Genomic DNA, 25,797 nt, shown 5'->3' with positions numbered 1-25,797 from the left:
GTTATTCCCATTATATTAACATCCTTCATTCCTACCAATGCTCTAAAGTCATCTATTTTATTTCTTATACTTCTAACATTACAATAGTAACAATTAAGTCTATCCTCTTATTCTTTTGCATTTAGTTTATCCTAGCCCTCACCACTGTCCTAGTTTAAAACTTCTCTTACAGCTGAGTTAATAGCCCCAACAAAAAAAGCCAGCCCCTACTCTATATAAATATAAACCATCCATTCCAAAAAGCTCCTTTTTTCCATTGAACTGATCCCAAAAGTCCAACCAGCCAATCTGCTCATCCTTACATACTAACCTAAGTCTAGCATTTAGCCCTAGTGACCTACTTATAAGTTTATCCCCACAATTATTTCTGGGCAGTATTCCTGACACAATTAATTTATGACCTTTTTCATTAAATGCCTTTATCAACCCCTTGTACTTATTAACTAGCTCCTCTGACCTACCTTTACCTACATCATTAGCCCCTATGTGCACAATAAAAACTGCTTCTCTGCTAGCCCCCTTTATCATATCTCCTGCTCTGTCAGTTATATCCTCCACCTGTACCCCTGGCTGACATAATCTGATTCTTTTCTCCCTATTTATCCCACAGACTATCCTATCCAAGCACAGTAAATGTATCCAAGTAAATAACTAAACTGTCTATATACTTTATGATTAAATATTAAAACAAGACTCAATATAATTGTGGTGGTGAAGCTTAAGTTTAACTTTTTTTTTTTACAAACATGTCTGTACTATAAAATGTTTCCTTTCCCTTTGTATCATAATCCTATAATAATCATAAAAAAAATCTAATTTTTCTTGCATTAAATTGTTTTATTTTTCGTGTCTCACTTCATTTGTTTTTGATGGTTTCTTGTGGTTATTTTAGGTGCTGTATAGGTTTAGTTTAGGCTTCTGTGTATTACTTCAAGCATTAACTTTGATTTTTAAATATTTTGAAATCCTTCTATACAAGAAAACATGACTATTACAAAATTATATTATGAAATATGAAAAGAATTTTCTTTTTGTATAGGAGAGTAATACACTTGCTGCTAATTATAAAATTTTAATAATAATCATTAGCTTTCATAACCTTCACTACTATGACCACGACACACAATCTCAACATTTTAATATCTTTCAGGTTTTCAAACTTGTTCAGCACATTTTGAAAAGTTTAGATAACTAAATGTTAGTAAACATAAAAATGATAACTACAGGGATCTATTACTTTAAAGTTTTTTGTGACCTAAGTTATATTATTACTTTTACTCTCACAATAAGTAAGACAATCTTTCTATCTTAAAATTTACCATTCAGACCTACGTTTACTTCATGAATCTAAACACTTACTCTTAGATTTTTGACGGTAATGTAATTCTGTTGAGGAGTCATAGCTAGGATCTCCATAGCCGTTTTTGGATCATTCTAAAGGAAAAAAATTCAGTGACTGATATGAGTCACAATCAGAGCTGAAGAAAGTGCATGCACATACACACATGTTCACTGAAGACTTTGACCTACAAAGACTTCCCCAGAAACAAAAATGTTATTATTACAGAAAAAATATTCTAACAAATGACGGACTGCATCAATCGGTGTTAACTGCTAGAAATCAAAATGATTGCTGGCAAATTTGTTCATAACATCACTCTTATTAATGCACCATTACTTCCTGGACAAAAATGTTTCCTAGTATTTATCTTGATATACTTGCCTGAGTGAAAATTTATTTCACATCAACTTAGTGTATCTGAAATAAGGACAAACCAGCTTTACCATGTTCATATTATTTTTACTCTTCAGAAGAGAGATTATTTTAAATACTAGAGACCTAATCTACAAATCTTCAGCACTTGTAATCATTGTGGTACACCAAAGATCTCTGTGTTTAGCAGAGAGTACAGAAAGTTAGGGTCTGTACCCAAAGATTTTAGTGATTCTGCAGAACTGGTCATAAGTCTCAAACAAAAATGTTTCACTTGAGCATCAAAAAACTAATTATGTGATTGTTAACCACAACTTTCAGAAAGATAAAAACACATTTCTATATCACTACAGAGTGATAAAGTAATGCTATATGTGGTAACCACATGCTCCACAGGTAACTAACCTGATGTTTGGTTACCACTACAGACTTTGGAAAGCTAATAGTAATAGTAAGTAACCATTGTAAATTTCAGAAGGTTCAAATCATGCTTAGTAACCATTGTACACTTGAGAATGCTAAAACCATGCTTAGTAACCACAATACACTTCAGAAAGTTAAAACCATGCTTATTAACCAATGTACACTTCAGAAAGTTAGCCCCATAATATAGATGTTTCTGTTAATTACTGGCCTTGTTTATACAAATTAATTTAACACAACACTTGATGCACATCAATTCAACACTAATAGTCAGTGAAAACTTCAGTTAGCTATTAAACATAATGAACATCAATTTTATGGTGATAGCCAGTGAAAGTTATCATTTTCCTATACCGAAAATATATTTTCGATATGTACTTACCAACCTTCTCTCACATATATAGCTATTCTCTTTCAGTGCTGCCCTCAAAATGCAAAATGTTTTTTGCATGCCACAAGCCATGAACTCCCATGTACCCCAGGATTAATGTAGTTCAACTGTGTCTCGCATGCAAATCATCACGCGACAACCCTCTGCCAATAGGAGTGTGATACATCTTCTTGACGCATGTGACTACCTCTATTTGATTCTATCAAACTATTGCTTCGAAATTAGGTAGATAGAAAAGCACTGGTTTTCAGTGGAGAGAAAGGGTGGGAAGTGTGAGAGGAGGTAAGTACCTACTGGAAATATATTTTCAGTAGAGGAAAATAATAACTTCTGATATGGTACATTACCTCATCTCATATGTATACCTAAAATCCCACAATGAATAGGTGGAGGGACCAGTGTGAAGAATAGAAAGTGGAAGGGGCACAACCAAAAAGGGAGAGACAGTATATCGGAAGCTCAATCCTACAGAAGAAAGACTGTAGAAGAACCATCCACAGACATGAATGCGGGGAAGACAAAAATAGAAGTGCTCCAAGGTGTAGAGTGGATAGGGTGCAATGGAACATACACTGCCGGTCAACTCTAATCCAAAACCAAGCAGTATTGGGAATAGAACCTCCGACCCGTAGTAGGAGGAGGGTCCACAACGTCTTCACCTCAAGTTAAGTAGAACAGAAGGATGTACTGTGCAAACTGAACTAGAAAATGGGCAAATCCACAAACAATCACACATTGGGTGATGGTAGAATAAGGGATCCAAATCAAAGGGGTGAACTGCAATGTGACAGATCTACTACAAAGCAGCTGCACCCTCTAGACAGAACCACGTGGAAATGGATTGCATTCATAAAATACAAGCAACCTCACCCTCTGGATAGAACTGTACAAAAGCTGTATGCAACATCAACCTCTGTGATCTACTGCACGGAAGTGGAGCATATTTATTTGTAGATATGCGCAACATCAACCCCCAGATAGGACCACACAGAAGTGGATCGCATGCCATCTACACCAGCAGAATACCACTCCCCTACTCTCTACTGAATGGAAGAAAACACATTCTGGTGGACTCCTCCAAGGTTCACCACTCCAGCGACTCAGAACTGGAAAGTGGCAATGACTCCCATACTCCACTAGAAGAACAAGGTGAAATAAAATATGGTGGAGAGTGAGGAGGAACACCAAACACTGGAGACAGTGCAACAGGTGACCACAAAAAACCCTATATTGAAAAGCATACCACCTATGATTTATTCAATCGAAAGGATAGCAGGCATGGACAGCTATCCCCTTCTGCTTTACCCATGTAAGTCCATGGGTTAGTACAGTCCGGAATGGGGATATTAAAGAAGCAAAGATATTGCAAGGAAAACCTACTAGCGATCTTGTGGAACACCTCTTCTCAAGAGTGTGCATTATTGGCCATGTGTATATTGTTTTATTATTATGTCATCTTGGCCGTACAGTGCAGATTTGAGATACAGGAAGTATACCTGGACAGGCAACACTCACCACAGAGTGGGATCTGTAATGATAAAAAGGGGGGCATGGCACTGAAAGAAATTAAGATATATATAAAAAAGATATGAAGGATGGCAAAAGGTGGAAGAAACAGTCACCTGATGAAAACAGTGGGAAATGAAAGTATGAAGTGTAGTCCACATGCCTGACTGAAGAATTTCCTCCAACAGACGATGGAGATGAGATGCCAGGAAAAAGATAAGGTGCCAGATCTGATATGACGACACGTGTAACAGATTTTGGGAAGAAGGAAACAAGGATGACTATGCCCATTGAATCAAAAGCCAAACCCAACTGGTATGGGTGGAAGGTCAGGAACAGGGGAATGTTGCCAGAGGATGAAAAGTCGGGAATAAGAACCATGGAAGGAAGCCATGTGGGCAATGTAAAAACAAAGAGCATGTATAGGACATAGAAGTCTATCCAGATATGACTAGGAATAAAGGTGGGATATGGAAGGAAGCAAAATCAGCGATAAGGAAGAACCATCCTCAGAAACTGCTGAAGTTTTGGGGAGATAAGACTGATACAGATAAAGGAGATGATATTGGAATGGTACAGAGTACGTGAAATGTCCATGGCAAATATATCAGACCAACAATGCCCACTGGCTAACAGGAGTAGGAAATAAGTCTTAATTGCTAAGTGAAACAAGGAACATAAGGACAAAGGTTCAAATGTAGGTACAATAAGGCAGTGAAGAACATCACCGATATTCCAATAATGAAGGACTACCTGATGAGGAGGTCTACAAATCCAGAATGAATGCAACAATAGGAAGAGGGGTAGGAGAGGTAAACACCAAATGGTACCAGGAAAAACAGAAGGTGTGGGGATAAGGTTGCACAATAACTAGTTATGGAAGAGAAAGAAGTCTCACAATCGAACAGCTAAGTGAGGAAATCTGTAAGAAGAGGAACAGTGTGTCGAGAAAGGGAAAACCCAGGCTCAAGGATCAATGGCGGAAGATGTTCCAGTTAAATGATCCAAAGCATGGTGTGCTGCCAGCAGTTCCAAGACCTCTCAGCTAGAAACCATTGACTGGAAGCCTCCTGCTGATTGACCCCCACATACACCCAAACCATGGAGAGAAGCATCTGTAAATAGATGAAAATCTGGACGAGGTGGAGGAAGCGGTACAATCGACAATGAGAGGGCCTTGTTCAACCACCAATGTAAATCATCTAAAATGGAAGGAGGAAAGGTAATGGTAGATTCTAAGGGATCACGAGCAAGATTCCATTATTAGTAGAGAGACCACCAAGGAGACCACATATATGCCTGACACATGGGAATAAGTGCCTCCATAGAAGACCAGGTCCCCAAAAGCAATAGAACCTTGCAAGCAGAAAGAGGGGGAGCAGCAAGGGCACGGAGAACTGTAAGCTCCACTGATTGGAGTTGAAGTGGAAAAGGTTGGGCCCGACTGAGGTGGGTGTTGAAAAAGACACCCAAGTGGATAAGATATTGTGTAGGTAAAGACTGATCCAACTTGATAATCTAACCCACTCGAGCAGATGAGTATGTTATGAATATTCCAGTTTTGAATGAGCTAACATAAGCCAGTTACCCATGTAGTGGTGTAAACACAACCCCCAAGCATACGGAAGTCGGGCAAAGGCTTTGACCACCTGACAAAAGACATATGGAGCTAAAACAAGCCCAAAGGGAAAGATGCGAAACTGATACACAACCCAGTATTGGACAAACTGAAAATAACGCTGTGACAAATGAGAAATAGGACATGGAGATAAGCATTTGAGATGTCTACCTTGGCCATGTACAGTCTTGGTGAAAAAGCCCACCATCACGTGAGAAAATACTCTATGGTAAAATTGAGAAGATCCAAAAAGTGATTAAGGCAAAACCGATAGATCACAGGAGCTAGTCCCAAATTTTCTTGGGGACTACAAAAAGCCTGGAGTAAAAACCTGGGGAAGGTTGGCTGACAGACTCGATAGCTCTCTATGATAGAAGAATCCACACCACCTCAGGTAACGGAAAAGATATTGGTACAGGAGACAATGGGGTGGGGAAAGGAAACGGATGAAATGTCCTTCTGACAAAACCTGGATAACCCAAGGATCAGTAGCGAATTCCCTTTATAGAGGAACAAAATCAGCCAAATGAACTTTCAATGGACCAGAACACACAGAATAGTCACATGTACTGTACAGCTGGCAATGATGAAACCTACATCGAGAAACATGATGAATAGTGGAACCTCTAGTGGTAGGAACAGGTAAAGGACAGGAGGGTACAGGATGGGGAACAGAAAAAGAAGATTGTAAGGGCTCAGAATGAGACAAACGAGCAATCAAAGATGAAAGGGTCAAATGTTGCCTCACAGATTCCACATACGATTTCAAAGACTCAGAAAATTCCCCAAAAATGGACTGATGGAGAAAAGAATACAACTGTAAGTCACAAAGATAAATGGATGGTAAATGAACCTGGGAAAAGACAGCATCCCTCCCCAAAGATTCCACCAGCAAAGAAATCACATGTGAAAGGATAGAGCCAATGAGGACAATTGCACCAACATGGAAGTAATGAGGGAGAGGTATCCTCGAAAACCCCTCAGGAGATTGGTGGATGACTTCAGAAAGGAGGTGTATGGTGGACTAGTACTGTATGAGAGCAATAAGGGTAGGAGGAAGGTGGAAAACTGTGAATGGGATAAACAGAGAGGATTTTCAGGATCAGCCCCCATACAGGAAAAAGTAACTCCAACTGTTGAGAATCAAGAAAAGGTTGATCAGCCTGATTGTAAGCAAAGGCAAAATTATCTGAGGTTTGTGAAGGGTGAGGCATGCTAGCACCCATTTTCAATTGAGAAACGAAATGCTCAGCATGAACCCTGATGTAGGGAGAAGGAGGGAAAACAAAATACTTTGAGGAAGGGATTTCATGTAATAAAGTAGGTACAGGAAAATGAGAAATCGGGGAAATGGATAAAACAGAATACATCTAAGAAATCATATCTAAAAAGGCTGAGTTAGGCCTAGCAGATTCCGCAGAAGAGGCTTGGGAAGGCACAGCATAGTTAGGTGGAGGAAAAAGGCTGTCAAAATCCACTTTGTCACGAACAGATTTGGCAAAATCATGGGGAAGTCGAGCAATATCGGGAAAAGAATGGTGGCTCATATAATGATCAATCTCCCGATGAATTAATGCCGAAAATTCCCCGACTTGAAGCCTGTACAATTGTGCTGGAAGTAGATGGAAGAATTTCCGAAGTAATACCATGAACTTCAGAATTCATCATAAATGGTGAATAATTAAAAAAAAAAGAGAACAAACAAAGGTAAGTTATTGCGTCAAACTACAGAAATAAACTGCACTAAAATATTGGAATGATGTTTCTACTTCAGAAAAGTATTAAAGAAAAACATGTGAAGAGGGCACAATCAAAAATCGTCTGCACCAGATCATTGCCTAATGAGAAGTGATAGTTTGGTAGAATTGAATAAAGGAAGTCACATGCATTAAGAAGGTATGTTGCACTCCTACTGGTGGAGGATTGTCGCATGATGGTTTACATGCAAGATGCAGTTAAACCACATTGATCTAGGGTAAGTGGGAGGTTGTGGCATGAGAAAAACTTTTGCATATAGAGGTTAGCACTGAACAAGAATAGCTATACATGTAAGAGGGGGTAATGTACTATATTGGAAAATTCAGTTAACTATTAAACACAATGAACATCAATTTAACAATGATAACCTGTGAAAAGTTCGGTTAACTATTAAATACAAAGCACATCAATTTAACAATGATTACCAGTAAAAACTTCAGTTAGCTATTAAACACAATGAACATCAATTTAACAACGATAACCAGTGAAAACTTCAGTTAGCTATTAAACACAAAGTTTACTAACTGCAAAAACACTTCTGGAACTTGCATCATTTTGAGACAGTCCATCAAAACTTTATTTGTTAATCTAAACATATCTTTTAATAAATTATGCACCAAACCAAAACGACTGAAATTTGTCAGTCAAACAAAATTTATATATATTTTCACACCAAAAAATTACCTGGCTCACTAAATGCCAAAACAATTCTGTATTAAATAGTTTGAGTAATTTAAGTACTCAGAAATTTGAACAGCATTAAAGAACTATAAATTATTGGTTAACATCATATTTTGTGTATATCATGAGATTTAAAATTTACCAGTTTTATGATAGTGATTTCTTCAAATTAAGCTGTTAACCTTTAGTAGAGTAAGCTATCTTTGTACTGTAACAACAGTTACTCTATATTTGTAACTAAAATCAGAAAGGTAAATCATATAAGTGAATAATTACAACAAATGGAACAAACTTTCAGAAGTCTTGATATTAGAGAAACTAGTTTTAATATGATCAGGCAGTCTATTCAGTCTGTCAGGAAAACATGAGATGGAAGAGGATGCATGGATAACTCAAAACTAGTTTGTTCAATATCAAGACTCCTGAGTTTGTTCCATTTACTATGGTTCTTCATTAACTGCTACACATGATATTGTGTTTTACTATTGAGTCATATTTATCAGAAATATAATAAAATATGCAGCAATTATACTTTAGTAAAAATAAAAATTGTATTGTTTCCTACAAAGGCTACATTTATACATTTTGAGATTAACAGACCATGGTTTCTGGGACCTCATATAAGTAGTTTGTTTGTACATTGACAAGTAAAAGATTTTTAAACATTCAAAACAAAAATAGCTTTCTACAAAAATTTACAGTACCATTAATAGTTAGTAATTTCAGTTAAACAAACAGTTTTTGTGAGCATTTACACAAACCTGGTTAACTGCTAAAGCTGCCATAAATGCTACACCTTTTCGAATGATGTTGGCCCCAGCCTCTCTTGCTTGTTTTACTAGCTCCAAAGCATGCTGATACGAAGCAGTTGTATTCTTAGGACAGAAAAAGCAATTAATAACTATCATATATTCAATGTAAACTACAGAATTAAAGTAGATGATTATAAAGGAACTATACATTTAATGGTGTGAAGGTGAAAAAGATAAATAAAAACTTCATAAACATACATGACAAAACAAAGGATATTGTAAACCGTTACAAAGCAAGTCTAATATTGAGAGCTTTACAAAATTAACTTCCTCTCCCTCTCTTTAGTACCAAACTTATTGACATAAGTTCATGGAATAGAAGTTCAATAAAATTTTTAATGCGAGTCAACAAACATGATGACATGGCCTTTGACCCTTGACCCATCTGGAAAGGGTTAAATGAACAATATCATTCTCAGACTTGCTCCTGTGGGTTTAAACACCATATTGTTTCAGCAATTATTCCTTGCACTTTATTACAATTATTGTAAAAATTAGATAAAATCTTTCATTACAACTTTATTTTTCCATAAAATCTCATTGATAAAAGCATCCAATAACATTGAGCTTGATTAACTTTGAAACTTTATATTAAATTGTACAATAGAATGATCACTATTAAGGTTAGGATCTTAATTTACCATATCTAATGTTTGTAACTTTAATTGTGCATGGCTTGAAGTATCTGAATAAGCTCATATCAACTTGAAATATTACCACTCGGGCAGACTGGCATTAAAGGACCAACCCAGGCAATATCAAATGCTGTGTACTGGCTAAACAATTCAAATTTAAAATCAGTTTCTAAAATGTGTCAACTACACCAGCCCACTGGACAATTGCCTGGCTTCCCGGTGAGCCAACTGATTACCATTAATTTAAGTATTTACAAAACACAACTAAATGTAAAGACAGAGGTATTGAAATGACTAACTAATAGGAAAAAACTATTTAATGTAATGTTTAAAAACTACACACACACATATGCCTACATAAATACATATAGACACAAAAAGAGAGAGAGAGAAAAAAAACCTTTTTTATGTAATATATCATTAGATACTTATTTGTGCTTATCTAATAAACTTACCAGCTTGTAACATGCAGCTAATACCAGCACCATGCATTCCCTTGGAAACTTTGTACCATATAATTGTTTCGTTCTGAGATGTTCATAACAATCCACAAGGTCTTGATAACGCTGATGCTTAAACAGGAGGTCTAACGCAATATGATACGATGTGATTTGATCAAAGAAACCATCAAGTTGCTGAAAGATGTTTGTAGCATATTTAGATTAACAGAATAAACATAATGTTTGATTCAAGCTATATGTTCATAAATGTTTAAAAAACAGAAATATGATAAAACTCCATCTGGCATATTTTTTATTACCATGCTGTCTTAATATAACATAAAAAATATGCTTAGTTTAGAAGAGATTTTCGTTTTGAACCAAAGAGTTATAAAAACTTCTCATTAAATCAATCAGAAAAAAACACTACTTTAAAATTATCAAAGTTTAAGAACATGTAAGAGAAAGAGAACAGTTGAATACAGTTTTTGAAAACAACACCTATTTAAACAATACACACGCACAGTATGTTCTCATTACAGCTTGGAAAGATAATTTTTTTCTCAATGATTAAAATTTTTAATAATCCACGATGATTTTTTGTAACCTTTTCTTCAACTGGTCTATATTAAATCAAGTTTTTTTTGTTAATTTGATGGGGTTCCCACACACTCCTTCAAATTAAAAAAAAATGTTTTTCTAAACTATTTATGCACCAAACTACTTGTGGATCCCTGACTTTGTTGATTATAGTGTCTCTAATAACATAAATAATGGTGTAATAATAGACAAAACCATAAAATTACTCAATAAGATGCAGTATCTAGATCCTGCTCACAGAAAAAAACTGCTACTTTAAGGGTTAAGATCTTTTTTTTAAAATAAAACAACAATACACTCTTTTTTAGAAACATAAAACAGCATTAAAAACATAAAACCAGCCACTAGTCATATAGCCAGCTACAGAGGGATGTTTACGATATTAAAACTCAACACCCATACATGGGATTTGTTGGATAACCTAATGCTTTTTGTTAAAATAAATTTCCTACTTAGTAGTAATACTCAGTTTAAAAGTATGTTGTTTAATTTGTAATTTTACTTAAACAATAATGGCAGGAACATAAAGATGATACAAAGTCACGTACCTCATCATTCAGTGCTTGTAGAACAATGTCAGGTTTGTCTAAAAAGTAGAACAATCGCATTGCAACTGGTCCAAAAACAAAAGTGCTGAACCTTAGCTCTCTGTTTTGTTGATTGAACCTTGACAAAGTGATTATCAATTTGTTATTAGGACAATACAACTTCTAAGCCACAATATTTATAAGTAATTACTTGAAAGGTCTCATACTGAAAGAACATAAAAGGTTAGAAATTAATTTATAATATAAAGCTAAATTAATAAAGCACAAAAAGACTTGAATCTAGTCCTAATCTGGAGATAAAAATAAGCCTCATTTATAAATGCAAAATTTAAAGAAACAATACAACTTTTCCTCTATTTTTTATAGAATGTGAGGGATCCAAGTTTTACTATTCAAGTCCTGTTTTCTATCTTTACTGTTGATGTGATATTATAGGTAATATTTCTTGATTAAATCTCACACAAAAAATAGCACATTTTACAGATGAATCTGTTTTCATCAGAGGCAAACAAGACAAATTAACGAGACACAATTACAACAAGATTTCTAACACATATTTTAAGTTGAGAAACAAACACATAATTATACATAATCCAATACAGATTGCATTGTTATATGTAAATATTAATATCTGTATACACTACCCACTTACTATCTGAGAATCTGTGAAATTATTTTCTTAGTTGGAGTTCTTTCACTGTCAGGTGCAAGAAACAAATTTTGAGTAGGTTTTAAGAAATAAATGAAAGATTATAAGAAATGTTGTTGAATCAAAGTAAACTGGATGGACCAATAACAAAGGTTTAAAGGTAGATGAGATATGTTTGCTAGTGATAAGCTCCACATAAGCAAGTTAGAAAACACTGTTTGAATGAATTATATGACTTTACTAGAAACAGTTTAAACTAAGATTAGGGATACTCTTTGATATTGGGAGATAGAGAAATGATTACACTCATAAAGGAAATGAAAATATTATTTTTATTTATACCAACGCTAAAAGTATTTTTGATACTCAATACATTCCTAGGCTTAGGAGCTATAGTTGCAGTTAACATTTTATATGTCACTGGTATTACAGAGTTAAACAGAGATTATGAAGATGTTTCTTTATTCGGTATTAAAAGAAGAGAGGGGCGATTTGTTTTTTGCAGAAAGCAGGATGAAAACATGAGAAAAGCAATAGGTAAGATTGACAAATAGGGGTTTTAGGTTGAGAGTCCTTGAAGAAAGGGAAAAAAACATGCTTATTGACTCTTGAAAGCCACATGTTCAGGCATATAACACTGATGTGAAAAATTACAGACATATTTATTATTATTGCTCCCAAGTGGCTCAGTGGTACGTCTGAGGGCTTATAACATTAAAAATCAGGTTTTTATAACTACGTAGTTTTGTGTTTAACAGCAAACAAACAAATTTATTATTATTAGTAAATTAAGTTGCTACCAAAATAATTTTTTTTATTATAAAAACTGTAATTTAGGGATATTGACTGGTTTTGTCTTTCATCCCCACATAGTGAAAGATTCTTCAAGGAAAGATGCTAATTTACATCATGTCCTCGATACTGAGGAGGAAATGGTTAAATATATTGTTGTGCAAGAACACTATAGTGTTAAGAACCATAATATTATTGCTTCAAGCTTTCACTGAAATCACTTAAAAAATTTTAGGAAAGCAAATTTCCCGAAACTGTAAGATATCTCCAAAATGATTGTAAGGGTATAAACTAAGTGGAGAAAATGTTAGTAAAACTTTGGACATTTTGATTAAGCTTGTTGAAAGAAAAATGCAAAAATAATAATTACATTCCAACAAAATGAAAAAATACCAAGCTTACAGCATATGGAATTTACAAATGGAAAGAGCTGAGGATTATCAACATAAACAAAAAATGGCCAAGAAAGCCAATGCTGTAGTTAAAATATACTATGAAAGTTTCTTAAATTTTAAAACATCAAATTTGTCTGAAATTTAATTTCAAAACTGTCAATGATGGTATAATTTATAAAACTAAAGAAAAGCACTGAAATGTAAAATAATTTTTTTTAACAATCCTTTCATTGATCAGGAGACTTTTCCTTCTATTCTATTTCTGTTGAAATAGTTGTTCTAGAAAAGAATGAAAGAAAAGTTCCCAACCTTCATGAAATTCACTCTAAAAACCAGGTAGAAACTTAGCCGAGAGTTACAAAGCTCTAACTGTTGTTTTTCAAATCTCTTGACACTGTAACGATTTCTAATGATCAAAAGGTTATCAAAGTGATTCTTTTTCTTTAAAATATAGAACTACTAGTTTGACTTCTGTTATCAGGAAAGTGTAGGTAGCTTTTGTCAGAAATCATTTTGAAAAATTTTGAAATTATTTTTTAATGTTATGAGCATGCTTTCCAAAGAAAAGGGCTTTATCTTCTCTTACCTCCAAGTGTTTGAATTTTATATATATGGTTCCTACCTTTTTTGACGAGGACGTCCTAACTGGCATTGTGTATTTTTAATTTCACAAAAACCTTTTATAAGGTGTCTTACAAGAGGATTATTCAGTTGGATGATTTTATGTAATTCATCAGAAAAGTTAACAAATGGACATAAAATTGGTTTAGTAGTAAAAGCAGAGAAAGCTAATAAAGGAGCATTTTCATTTATAGCAAGAATATGTTCAGGGTTTGTCTTGTTCTCTATTTATGCAAATAATTTGGAGACCTTTATGAACTGTAATATTTCCAAATTCATTGATGATAATAAGATGCTCAGAAAAAGTAATTCTATTAGGAATACTACTTTACTTAAAATTATTTCAACAGTCTTACCAACTGTCCAGAATGGTTGAAATCATGGTCTCAACAGTCTTACCAACTGTCCAGAATGGTTGAAATCATGGTCTCAACAGTCATCTTACCAACTGTCCAAAATGGTTCAAGTCATGGTCTCAACAGTCGTCTTACCAACTGTCCAGAATGGTTCAAGTCATGGTCTCAACAGTCGTCTTACCAACTGTCCAGAATGGTCAAAATCATGGTTTCAACAGTCGTCTTACCAACTGTCCAGAATGGTTCAAGTCATGGTCTCAACAGTCGTCTTACCAACTGTCCAGAATGGTCAAAATCATGGTTTCAACAGTCGTCTTACCAACTGTCCAGAATGGTTCAAGTCATGGTCTCAACAGTCTTACCAACTGTACAGAATGGTTGAAATCATGGTCTCAACAGTCTTACCAACTGTACAGAATGGTTGAAATCATGAGATTCATCTTTTGAAACTGTTGTGATTTTATCAAACTTTATACAGCATACTAATATATGTTGACCATGTTTACAGCATATATGTTTACCATGATGTTCCTGTTTTATTTTGTATTAACTCAAACTTTTTTGTTTGTCGAAAACTCTTTCCACTTGGTGACATTCTTTAATAACAATAGATTTAGTATTGCAGTATTTTAGTTAATATCACTGTACAATATTTAGAGTAAAGTTAATTGTATTTGCAATTATTATTAGATGTATGGAATTTAAATTTGTCACTATACTTAAAAGGAAACATGAATGTTTATATTTTCATTGCTATGTTGTCAAAATGTTATTCATTTTAATAGCTTATACGTTGAACCCGTTATTATATGACTGTAGTTTTAGTATTAATTTCATAATGTCATTCATTGTCATGGTTAGCCTATAAGATCACCTACATCTCCTTCAACTTCCTATTTTCATATTATTTTTCACTTGGTACTTGTTAGTAATTAGAATCTAGTTAAAAAAAAGAGAGAGATGAAAATAAACTAAATATAGTTAGACATATAATGATATATAGCTTTGACAAGGACTGATATCTGATAGCCTAAGCCTTACCACAAGTACCATAATGTTGATGATATATAACTTTGACAAGGACTGATATCTGATAGCCTAAGCCTTACCACAAGTACCATAATGTTGATGATATATAACTTTGACAAGGACTGATATCTGATAGCCTAAGCCTTACCACAAATACCATAATGTTGATGATATATAACTTTGACAAGAACTGACATCTGATAGCCTAAGCCTTACCACAAGTACCATAATGTTGATGATATATAGCTTTGACAAGGACTGATATCTGATAGCCTAAGCCTTACCACAAGTACCATAATGTTGTGTTGTCCCATTTCATGGTTGCCAAATATGCAATATCAGGTACTGTGCAGTATTTATTTCATTGTTTTATACTATTTATATTTCATAGCTTCATTAAATCACGTGGAAGTCTGTAATTATATATATATTTCATCAACCTGTTTCAGTGATGTATGGTATCAAAATTGTTACTAATGGGCAATTCATTCATGATGAGCTACTATTTGTTTGCAAGCAGTAATATTTTGTGAACCTTTTATTTACAAACACTTCTTTTATATATTGTTTCTATCATCACCCTACTTTTTTCAGTTAAGCATGCTTCACTCAGAACAATAATGACTGGGGGGGGGGTACAATTTCAAAGGTGGTTTATACTTTAAATGATTTATTATAAACCTATACTGTAAATGATTTATTATAAACCTATACTGTAAATGAAATTATTATACACCTATACTTTAAATGAATTATTATAAACCTTTACTTTAAATGAATTAATATAAACCTTTATATGAATTAATATAAATCTTTGTTTCTATAGCTTAATCTGATGTGTAATATTTTCAAAGAAACATAGGTTATTGTTTCTCCTTATAATTCTGATCTTTTTATCTGCTACTTGTTAAATCCTGTAGCCCATTATTTTAACCTCCCTCCCCCTCATAAACTGAACCTCTATTCTTTAAAAGGTATCATGTTATTTGGTCATGAGAGGTGGGACAATTTTTTAATTGTTGCTTGATTTTTAGAGATACAGTTTATTTTTTTAAACTTATTCTAATGAAAAATGTTAAAGCTAGTTACATACTGAGTATTTTATATCTATCATCAATAACTGGCTACCTGTTACTACAGATTATTATCATTATCAATACCATCATTGCAATTCATATACTTGACTTCCCTTATTACTGATATTCCATTTTTGTAGAAACTTGTGCATCATAAAATGCCAAATGAAATCCTATATAACTACCACTCAGGAAAGTTTGTCCAAGCTTACCTGTGAGTATTCCAAGTTACATGATATTATGTGATTATCCCTAAGTGGATGATAACATACCAGAGGTGTGTTATCTCAGTATAACCTTAAGATTTTAAAAAAAAATCATGTTATTGTGGACAAGATAACAATTGAAGAGAAGATACTCTCCAGAAAATAAATTGCATACAAGTTTCTGCATTGTCATGATTGATTTTTAATAAATAGTTTGAATAAATATCTTTACAAAGTCATAATTAATTCCTTCAAACTTCTGCACATGATCATAATTCGAGACATAATAAGTCTCTTTTGAAAAAAAAAAGTAGAGGCACAGTGAAGACCAACTTTTTTTTGGGGGTCCCAACATTAAAGTTTACATATATAAGAAACCTTGTTTTAAGTTTGTTGCCCTGAGGTCACAGAGAACTTTGAAACATCAGAAGACCCACATTTACTAAACCAAAAACTTCTAAAATTCTGGGAAATGTAACAAAAGTCCATCATTAATTACATTAACTGTACTTCTGGATCTGATATTAACATACCTTTGCATCATTTTAAGACACAGTTCAATATCGTCTCCTTTGTCCTCGGCCAAATACACCATGTTTTTGAGATCTTCAGTAAACACCATAGGTTGACCATCATTATTGAAATACTGAGTCATACGAGCATGAAATCTTTCTGAAAGAGTAATATTGAAAAAATTGAGCACTAAGCAATCATTCATTTCTAAAAATGTTCATTATTATCATTAAAATAGTCAAAATGGCAAGTGAAGCTACCATACTATATGATTATTCCTGTTTTGACCTCATGCTGATTATCAGAGTAAAGAATCCGATAAATTATCTACAAATAGTAGTTTGACTAAATGTTAACTTGTGAGCATTGATTCCTATGAACCATGGCAATGACTGATAACCAGTTGCCAGAACTTTATTGTAAGTACTTAATGATCCACTAAAAAAACAAAGTTTATAAGAAATTTCAAAACAAGTACCTGTAGATATTTATCTCACCTTCCTCCATAAATGTTGACAATGCAAGGTAACTCCTAACGGGCAAATTACCTACTAACAGCCCACAGTTTCAGACTGATTTTGAATCTTAATAAATCCTTCAGGATCAAGTCTCACAACATAAATAAACACGAGACACAGAATAACATTAACAATCTATATATAAAGATAGATAATATAACAGACAATACAGACTCTCTCAAGACTTGCATAGCTATTCAAGCTTAATAATAATATATGCAAACTCACTCACATATTATTAAAGAAAAGTCAATTAAATAAACTAAATTCATTCACTGGTTCTCAAACTATGGAACTTCCTAGTACAACAAACACACCTAAATAAACAGTTATAAATTACCAATAACAGAACCTGATGTAAAGAACTGAACTCAATATGAACACAACAAAATATGCACCTTTGATACAGCTACAACCACAGAAGACATATCGTACAACCTACCAAAAGATAGGAAAGAAGAACTCATAATCAAAATAAAATCAGCACTCCAAAAAACTTTGAAGTGTAAAGTCCACTACAATACCACCATAACAAAACTGCCCTTAGGGACTTAAGAGATACCATCAAAATAATTCTATGAGCAAATAACAAAAGTAATGACAAAGTAATCCGGAACAAACAGGAATATACCATTAAGTAATTGAAGATGGCCACTATAAGAAGATCAAGTCTAACACAGAAACATTGAAAATAGAATTGAAAAAGAAACAGTGAAACAAGTAACACTGCATTGCAGCATCACCCCACATATCCATGGTCTACTCAAAATTCACAAACAAGGCTACTCTCTCTTTCTCAAATTAAATGAAGAAATTCAGCATGCTGCCTCTTAGATAGATAAATGTAATATCACTATTAACAGGTAAAACATCCTCACATGCTAAAAATTCAGTCCACTTTGTAGAGCTTATAAGAATAACCACACAAGACACAATGATTAGCTTTGATGTATCCCATGTATTCATTAATTTACTTGCCTTTGAAACACTAAAGATATTTTGCAAACATCTTGAAAATGATAATAATAGAATTCACAACTTTCTGTTTCAGCACTACTTCTTTCAACATAGATAAAAATATTATCAACAACAAAGAAGGCCCTGCATGGGCACATCTATAACTTTTACATCAAAATTAACATTCTTAAAACAGCTGATATGGGACATGGTTATGTTGATCATACATTCATAATACAGCCACACAAAATACTGACAAAAATCCAGAATACAACGTACAAACAGACGACATTCAGAAATAAAATTTTCCGTACATATTGAAGAAAATAAGTTTGTATACTTGATGGTTAACAAGACACGAAATTTGTACACCACAAGAGTTTACAGGAGACCCAAAGATATGGGTAAATACCCCAATTATAGATAAACCAGTCCCAATGGTGTAAAGAGTCATCATAGACTGCCTAGTCTCCAGAATGAACAAGATTTTTATAGTAATAATGCAAATACATAACAAGGAAGAAAAACACGTCAGTACTATACCTTTTGACAATAAATACCCTGAACACTTGATTAAAATAAATATGAAGAGTGAGCAGAAAGGAAATTAGATACATAGGCATATTCACCTATTCCAAAGTCTCTCTGAAAACATACAGAAAATATGTAAACAGGAAAAAATCATAACAGAATTCACGAGTCAAAACACAATGTGATTACAATTAATACAAACCAGCTAAAGATCAAATGGAGAACAAAAACACTATTTACGTCGCTTGTGAACATAAACTGCAAACAAAAAGACCAACAAAAGTTAGAATTCAGGAGCATAACTGTAATACTGATTTCTCTGCAATAACCTATCATTTCAGAGAAGACCATACAATAATATGGAATAACACTGAAATAACAGGATATGAACCACACATGAAAAGATAATAGAAGCCTTTCACATCTACCTAGCTGATAACACACTCAGTAAACCTAGCAGAGAATTCAGCAAAATCTGAATACCCTTCATGAAACTATTCAAATAGCTGGTTCAAGTCCTAATGGGGAGATACCAACGAGCGGATGGTTTATTACAATTTTGTATACTCTAATGTAATCATGTACCAAAATAAATGTTTTGTATTTTTTCTATAAACTTGGTAAGCTACTTTATTGTAAATGAAAAGCTCTAAATTAGTATTATAATTTCTTGAGAACAAATTAGTTTTTTTTATGTGATATATTTGTAGTGTATATGTGCATGTACATAAAAAATATTAATGTGCCAATGTTTTAAAAGTCTATTGCAACATATTGCAGTATAAATACAAAAAATGGTTTATTTCCATTTTGTCTATTGCCAATGGAAGTAGACAAACTGGCATGTTACCAGGTATATACCCTACAAGACTTTATAACAAGAAGACCCATTCTTCTCAGGGCTTCCTTTAAGATGGCAATAGATTAGCAGCTAAAATGTTTGATATAAAGTGATAAGAATTTTATAGCAAAAACAGCAATTAATAATAACTTACAGTTAGTGGTTGTATAGGATAACAAGCACATCACCAACAATCTGAAATTTATTTTTATATGAAAATGGTGTTATATAAACTGTTTTCAAACACAATTTCCAAACCCATCTTAAAACATTTCTATTTCTATTACCTTTCATGCTTCCAAACTGGCTTTTTATTCTTTCTCTTTGTTCTTTGTATTTGTCTATCCCAAGAAATTGCTCAGTATATATCAATCGAAACCCTAGGGAAAAACAGGTTTTTTTCTTCTATTATTCTCTCCTAATAAATTGTCAAAGCTGGTAAACTTGTTAAAAATATAACAAAAACTCCACATGAAAATTCATACTTTATTACTAACACAATGGTAATATTATTGAATAAAATTAACTTGCAAGTTTTGGAAGCCTTTACAGAAAAATAATATACTAGTTACAAAGAATTCATTTTCTACTTTCTCTATTATATAAACCACAATTAAAAATGTCATTATCTATATATAATGTTTAATTACATGTTCACACTTTAAAAAAAAATCAGCAAAATATTAACTACTGAAAAAATTAAGTGTTGACACAAGTATCATCTTGTACTCTTAACAGCTACAAAAACTATAAAAAAAATGAAAGGTAAATCATGTTCTGTGACAGGGATTTAAACCTGCAACCCTTAGATTGTGAGTTGACAACCCTAACTCCCAGGCCAGATTGATAAAGTTCTTGGGCCAGATATTTTCTCCAGTGTTTGAAGGAGTTTAAGGATTAGATATTTGAAACACTTGCAACTATATTTTGAATAGTGTGCTGATGCTGATGTTACTCCTCTTTTCAAGGAAAGTGATAAAACTGTCCCAATAATTATAGGCCTATTAGTCTTACATCAATGGCTGGAAAAGTTTCTGAAAGTCTGACAAAAGATACTTTGCAAAGTCATTTAACAAAGTTTAAAAGTTTGTTGTATTGTGAACATGGTTTCTCTAGGTGAAAATCTTGCTTTACTACTTTTTTTGTCATTCTTTGAAGAGCTTACAGCTTATGTAAATGAAGATATAGGTGTGAATTTGGTGTATTTGGATTTTTAGAATACATCTGACAAGGTACCATATAAAAGTCTTATTAAAAAAAATTATCTTTATAGGGGGATAAGTTGGCTCATTGGATAGAAAAGTGGATGAATGGAAGAAAGCAGAGGATTCTTTTAATGGTGTTTAGTCAAAATGGGTTAATGTCACAAGTATGGTACTTCAGGGTTCAGTATTAGGACCATTGTTCTTTTTGATTTCTAAGCATCAATGACAAAGATGAAGGAATGGTTAATAAATTACTTAATTTTACTGATTATATTGTTATAATGTGTTCTATCGTTAGGCAGGTTATTTTGAATTATTGGTAAAAATAATGCCAAGTCCAGTCCACATAACAATAATAAATTAGGTAATTAGGTAATTTGTAGGCCTAACTTCAAATACAATGTCTCAAAAGAAATTCATAGATTAATGATACCTGTACCTATCTTAGCTTTGATAAACACACAACTCACCAAGTAACAGAATAATAGAACAGGCATGATAACTCTCTCTACCAACACTGAATAACTTTTTTGACACTGAACTGACTCACTTATTGAATACTCAATAACTTTAGCCATTCATTATTTCACTGATTCTCATATTTATAAAGTACTCACTACTTGAATTTTTCCAGGTCATAAATGGCATGTGCCTCCTAGCAAATATCTAAATTAAGAAACTGGAAATAAAGCTTACAATAATAGTAAGGTTTAGGATGTTGCTTGTTGTGAGGAGGATGCTACAGCTTTACAAAATAATTTAGATCATTTGGTGAGTTTGGCATTTTATCATAATAAATGAAAGGTAATCTAATTTGAATTATTAGAATAATTTTGATGGGAATAACCTTAACAATGATATGGAAGAAAAATGATATTGGCATTTTGTTTGATCAATGTCTTAAACCATCCAAGCAATGTGCTGTTGCTAGTGGTAGGGCAAATAGGTTTTAAGTTGTATCTATAGAAATATTGAATACAAGTCTAAAGAGGTTATAAAATCATTGCATACACTGCATTTGGAGTACTGTGTTCAGTCTTGGGCTCTTTACCTCGACAAGGGCATTGAATTGTTAAAAAGGGTTCAGAGGAGGGCTATTAAGATGTCACCTGAGATGTAAAGGTTATCAGATGAGAATAGGTTAAGGTCTGTGAAATTGTTTTCTCTTGAAAAAACGTTAGAGGAGGATCTGATTGAGATGGTTAAGATTTTCAAGGGAATTGACAGTCAATGCATCATCTTTTTTTGTACTTTACTGATGAAAATGGTAAAACTAGGGGATACAAGTATCAATTTTGGCAAGGTAGGAGCCATCTTCTGCTAAGACAGTTTTATTTTTCTAACAGGGTGGTTACCTTAGGAATGGGTTGCCTTCAGATGTGGTTGAAGTAGGAAATTTAATGGAATTTAAGGGATGTTTTGATAAATGTTTGAATGATAAGGGCTAGCTTTGAGGTTTTTTCAAATAATTTAGTGTATGAGATGGCTAGATGGGCCAACAGGTCCTTTGTTGTCCTTAAATTTTATGTTAACATAAGTAAGAAAGAGCAAAAGCCCAAGCATTGACCCAGAAGACTCCACTAGTAACAAGGATCCAGCATGAATGGACCTTTTGCTTTTTCCTATCCAAACATCCTACAATTCAATTAACTAGTCCTTTCCCAACTCCAACTGATGCAATTTTCTAAATCTTTTATGTATCATTTTATAAAAAGCTTTTTATAAATATAAGTGCACATTACAAGACTAACTAGCCTATAAATTTCAAGGCTAGTCTTATCCTCCTCTTTAAAACAGGAGTAAAGTCAATTCTCAAATAGTCTACTGTCTATTGACCTACCAAAAACTTAGGCAAGATAAAAGAAAATAAGGATTAGAGAGGATATGAATAGTGTTCAAAACTAAAAATTGAGTATTTTTGCTAGGACTGATGCTTTATCTTTTACTGTGAGTATGATGGTAAAGTATTAGAGGACACAGATTTCAGATTTGGCAGGGCAGAAGTTATCTACAAATTAGGAAACTTTATTTTATGAACAGGGTGGTCAGCATCTCCAACACATCACCTTTAGATGTGATACACACAACAGGATTAGGACAGTTCAAGAGAGGGCTTGATGAGTACTTGGGGAATCAGGGATGGATATAGGCAGATGTATATTTGATTAAATGAATGAGGCAGGTGCAACTGGACCAATGGGTGTTTGTTGTCCCTCATATATTATATAAAAAATTGAGTATTTTTGCCATTTGTTTAAATCATTTTCAGTTTTAAAGGGGGAATGGTAAATTTTGTATTTAATATAAGTAAAATATAATAGTGTAAAAGGAAAGTAAACAACTGGACTCAAAAATGACACACCCTCTTCACAGTTATACCAATTAATAGTATTATATCTTATTAATTTGTTTATTCCCAATGTCTCTCACCACTAGCACTGTACAAGTTTAGTTTAAACTATCTTTTACGTTTAATTAATATACTTAGAGCTTCTCAAACATCCTACTGCCCAACCTTTGCAAATGTAGAATTTCTAACATATAATTCACCCTTAAGTTACTATGAAAATTATACCACGAGTTCAAACAGCCGACCTAACTTAGAGATTACGCAGTAGCTCTACTACTCCAACTAATAGTAATACCACTATTACTTGTACTAGAACAGGCAATACACCTAAAATTGTCAGAATTAAGTAAATATAAATAAAACATATTAACTAGTTTAGTATATTTTATTAAAAGATTTTAAAAAACACGCCTAGAAACGAAAAACTCCTTTTCTTTCCTATACCCTACGAGTTTTCTTTTTTATATTCTAATTCAGACGGCTCTTCTGCTAGCAACAGTCTACTCCTTTCCTGTTGATAAAGATTTGAAATACGTTTTAAAGATTTAGATATGAATAACTCACCAACATAATTCTTTGATTTCAAATCCTGCAATATTTTATTTGAAATAAATGTAGGTCGTAATCGAAATACTTGGACCACGTGCCGAGATATAGCAGTAGCCATTTTACTTCACAAATTCTCCACAAGATGTCCAACCGATTTGAGAGGAATTTCCGTTTCCTCTTGTTGAGTTCCCGTCATCCTCTTTATCGCCGTGTAAAGAAGTGGTGAGATTATCAAGTAAGTATTGTTAGAATTAAATTGAAAGACATCGAATTCACTTTTGAATTAATTTGAATAAATTACAAATTATCTTGTAGTTTTAATTCTATGGTATCATTTAAGTTTTGAATTTTACTGAAACTATTGCGCATGAGGTTATGAAACTTATTTTTTTATAGAACAATATTTAATAGATCAACATGTAGGCCTAGCGTAGATTAACTGTGCCATTTAATTAAAATAAATACGACCACAAATTCCAGATAAATAAAACATAACGTACCTGACGCGTTGTCTTACGTGTTTATTAAAGGTTACATACTTACAATAGAATCATTCCATCCCATTAGCATTCCTTTGAATCCTTTCCAACACTTTAATATTCTTTATAACTGACCTAAGGTAAGGAACCCAAGACGACATAACTTATCATAAGTTGAGAATGAGAGAAGGTATGAAATTTTGTAAGCGGCCTGGTATATTATAAATTCTGATAAAAAATTTAACTTAGTACTCTGAATGATAAGTAGTAAACGTTTGGGTACATTAAAAGTTTTTATTGATCTTGAGTTTGTGATCGTATTTATTTTAAGAATGGTTTACAGTCTCCAGTGTTCACTTTGGTTAGGGATACCCAGAGAATTATATGTATTTTTAATATATTTTTCAGCCACAGAAGTTTCTAAGTGTGAAGTCACAGTTGTGAATACATAAATCTCCCATAATCAAAATACTAAATTACTGTACACCAAACAAGAAAAGAAAAAAACCCTACAGTTTCCTTTGTTTATTTCAAGGCAACTGTATTCCCACTACTTGTAAATCGGCTATAATTAGGGGTTTTGTTGAATTTTAAACAGTGAAAGTAACAAAAAAATTACATATCATTGGATTCTGTAGTAAAAAATTAAATGTACAATGCAATTTGAGTTATGTGGTTTATAATTAACAAAAAACAATTAATAATTAGACCTGTAAGATGACCTTTGACAAATGCGAGCGTCTAATTGAAACAATGCAAATAAATTTGCTTTACCTGGTAACCTAAGGCATTGCATGAAATTTTTGACAAAGCCAGATAAAGTGTAACCCTAATAAAGTACTTCAATTTAAAACCTGTATGCATGAGTTTATATTATACTAATATAAAAGCCCATCAAAAATTATGAGAAGCACTACATTTATATATTAAATTAGACTACAAATAGGCCTACTGTTACTAACGTTATATAGTCAATGTTTAATAAGTTTTAAATGGTGAATAAATGTTAATTAATAAATATTCGTTTGGTATTTTAACACACACACACACACTACCTACTTGGCCTTAAAACATAAAGAAAAATAAACGTTTAATACTACCAAATATCATTTATCCTTTGAATAATCGAATAAGTTGAGAATTTGTGTCAGAATGTCCGCACTATGTTTTCTACTTCCTGTCCTAGAATACAGTGAAAAGGCTCAAGGGTGCTATAGTCTCTTTCAGAGTGCACACACGATAACATTTCATTTTTCTAAATACATGATGATTAAAGAAGTACTTCGAGACTGATGAAATAAATGAAGAGTAGGTGCATTTTTAAGGTACAGACAAATTCGTTTTAGTTTAATTCTATAATTTTTGTTAATTATTCAACAATGATAAGGCTTAGCTGAAACAGTACTTGATAAATTTTATTTTGCTTTTGGCTACAACTCAGTGTCATAAAACTTCTGAATTAAACTATTTTGCTTTTATATTATGAAGGTTATTAAAAACAATAATAAAAAACAAACCTTTCTAACAAATCAACATGAATATTGAGCATTCAACATAAACACCATCATTGAAAGCATTCTCGATAGAGTGACAAAGGGGAATAA

At 33.0% G+C, this 25,797-nt stretch overlaps 1 protein-coding gene across 1 annotated transcript in view; it reads right to left on the bottom strand.

Annotated features, from left to right (window-relative positions):
- The window catches only part of LOC106465401 (pentatricopeptide repeat-containing protein 2, mitochondrial-like), a 29,714-nt gene extending 5,727 nt beyond the window's left edge, over positions 1-23,987 (bottom strand). The window contains exons 1-7 of the mRNA XM_013925625.2: positions 23,730-23,987; positions 19,898-19,990; positions 16,784-16,922; positions 11,127-11,244; positions 9,994-10,173; positions 8,853-8,966; positions 1,360-1,434 (exon numbers count right to left, since the gene is read on the bottom strand). Of these exons, the coding sequence (XP_013781079.1) occupies positions 1,360-1,434; positions 8,853-8,966; positions 9,994-10,173; positions 11,127-11,244; positions 16,784-16,922; positions 19,898-19,990; positions 23,730-23,832 (822 nt within the window). The 5' untranslated portion in view covers positions 23,833-23,987. The remainder of the gene's footprint in view (positions 1-1,359; positions 1,435-8,852; positions 8,967-9,993; positions 10,174-11,126; positions 11,245-16,783; positions 16,923-19,897; positions 19,991-23,729) is intronic.
- Between the last annotated feature and the right edge of the window lie 1,810 nt (positions 23,988-25,797).

The sequence above is a fragment of the Limulus polyphemus genome, unplaced genomic scaffold (assembly GCF_000517525.1).
Source record: "Limulus polyphemus unplaced genomic scaffold, Limulus_polyphemus-2.1.2 Scaffold1931, whole genome shotgun sequence".
Lineage (NCBI taxonomy): Eukaryota > Metazoa > Arthropoda > Merostomata > Xiphosura > Limulidae > Limulus > Limulus polyphemus.
Note: the sequence above shows the minus strand (reverse complement) of the source record. Positions and strands in the feature narration are given on the sequence as shown.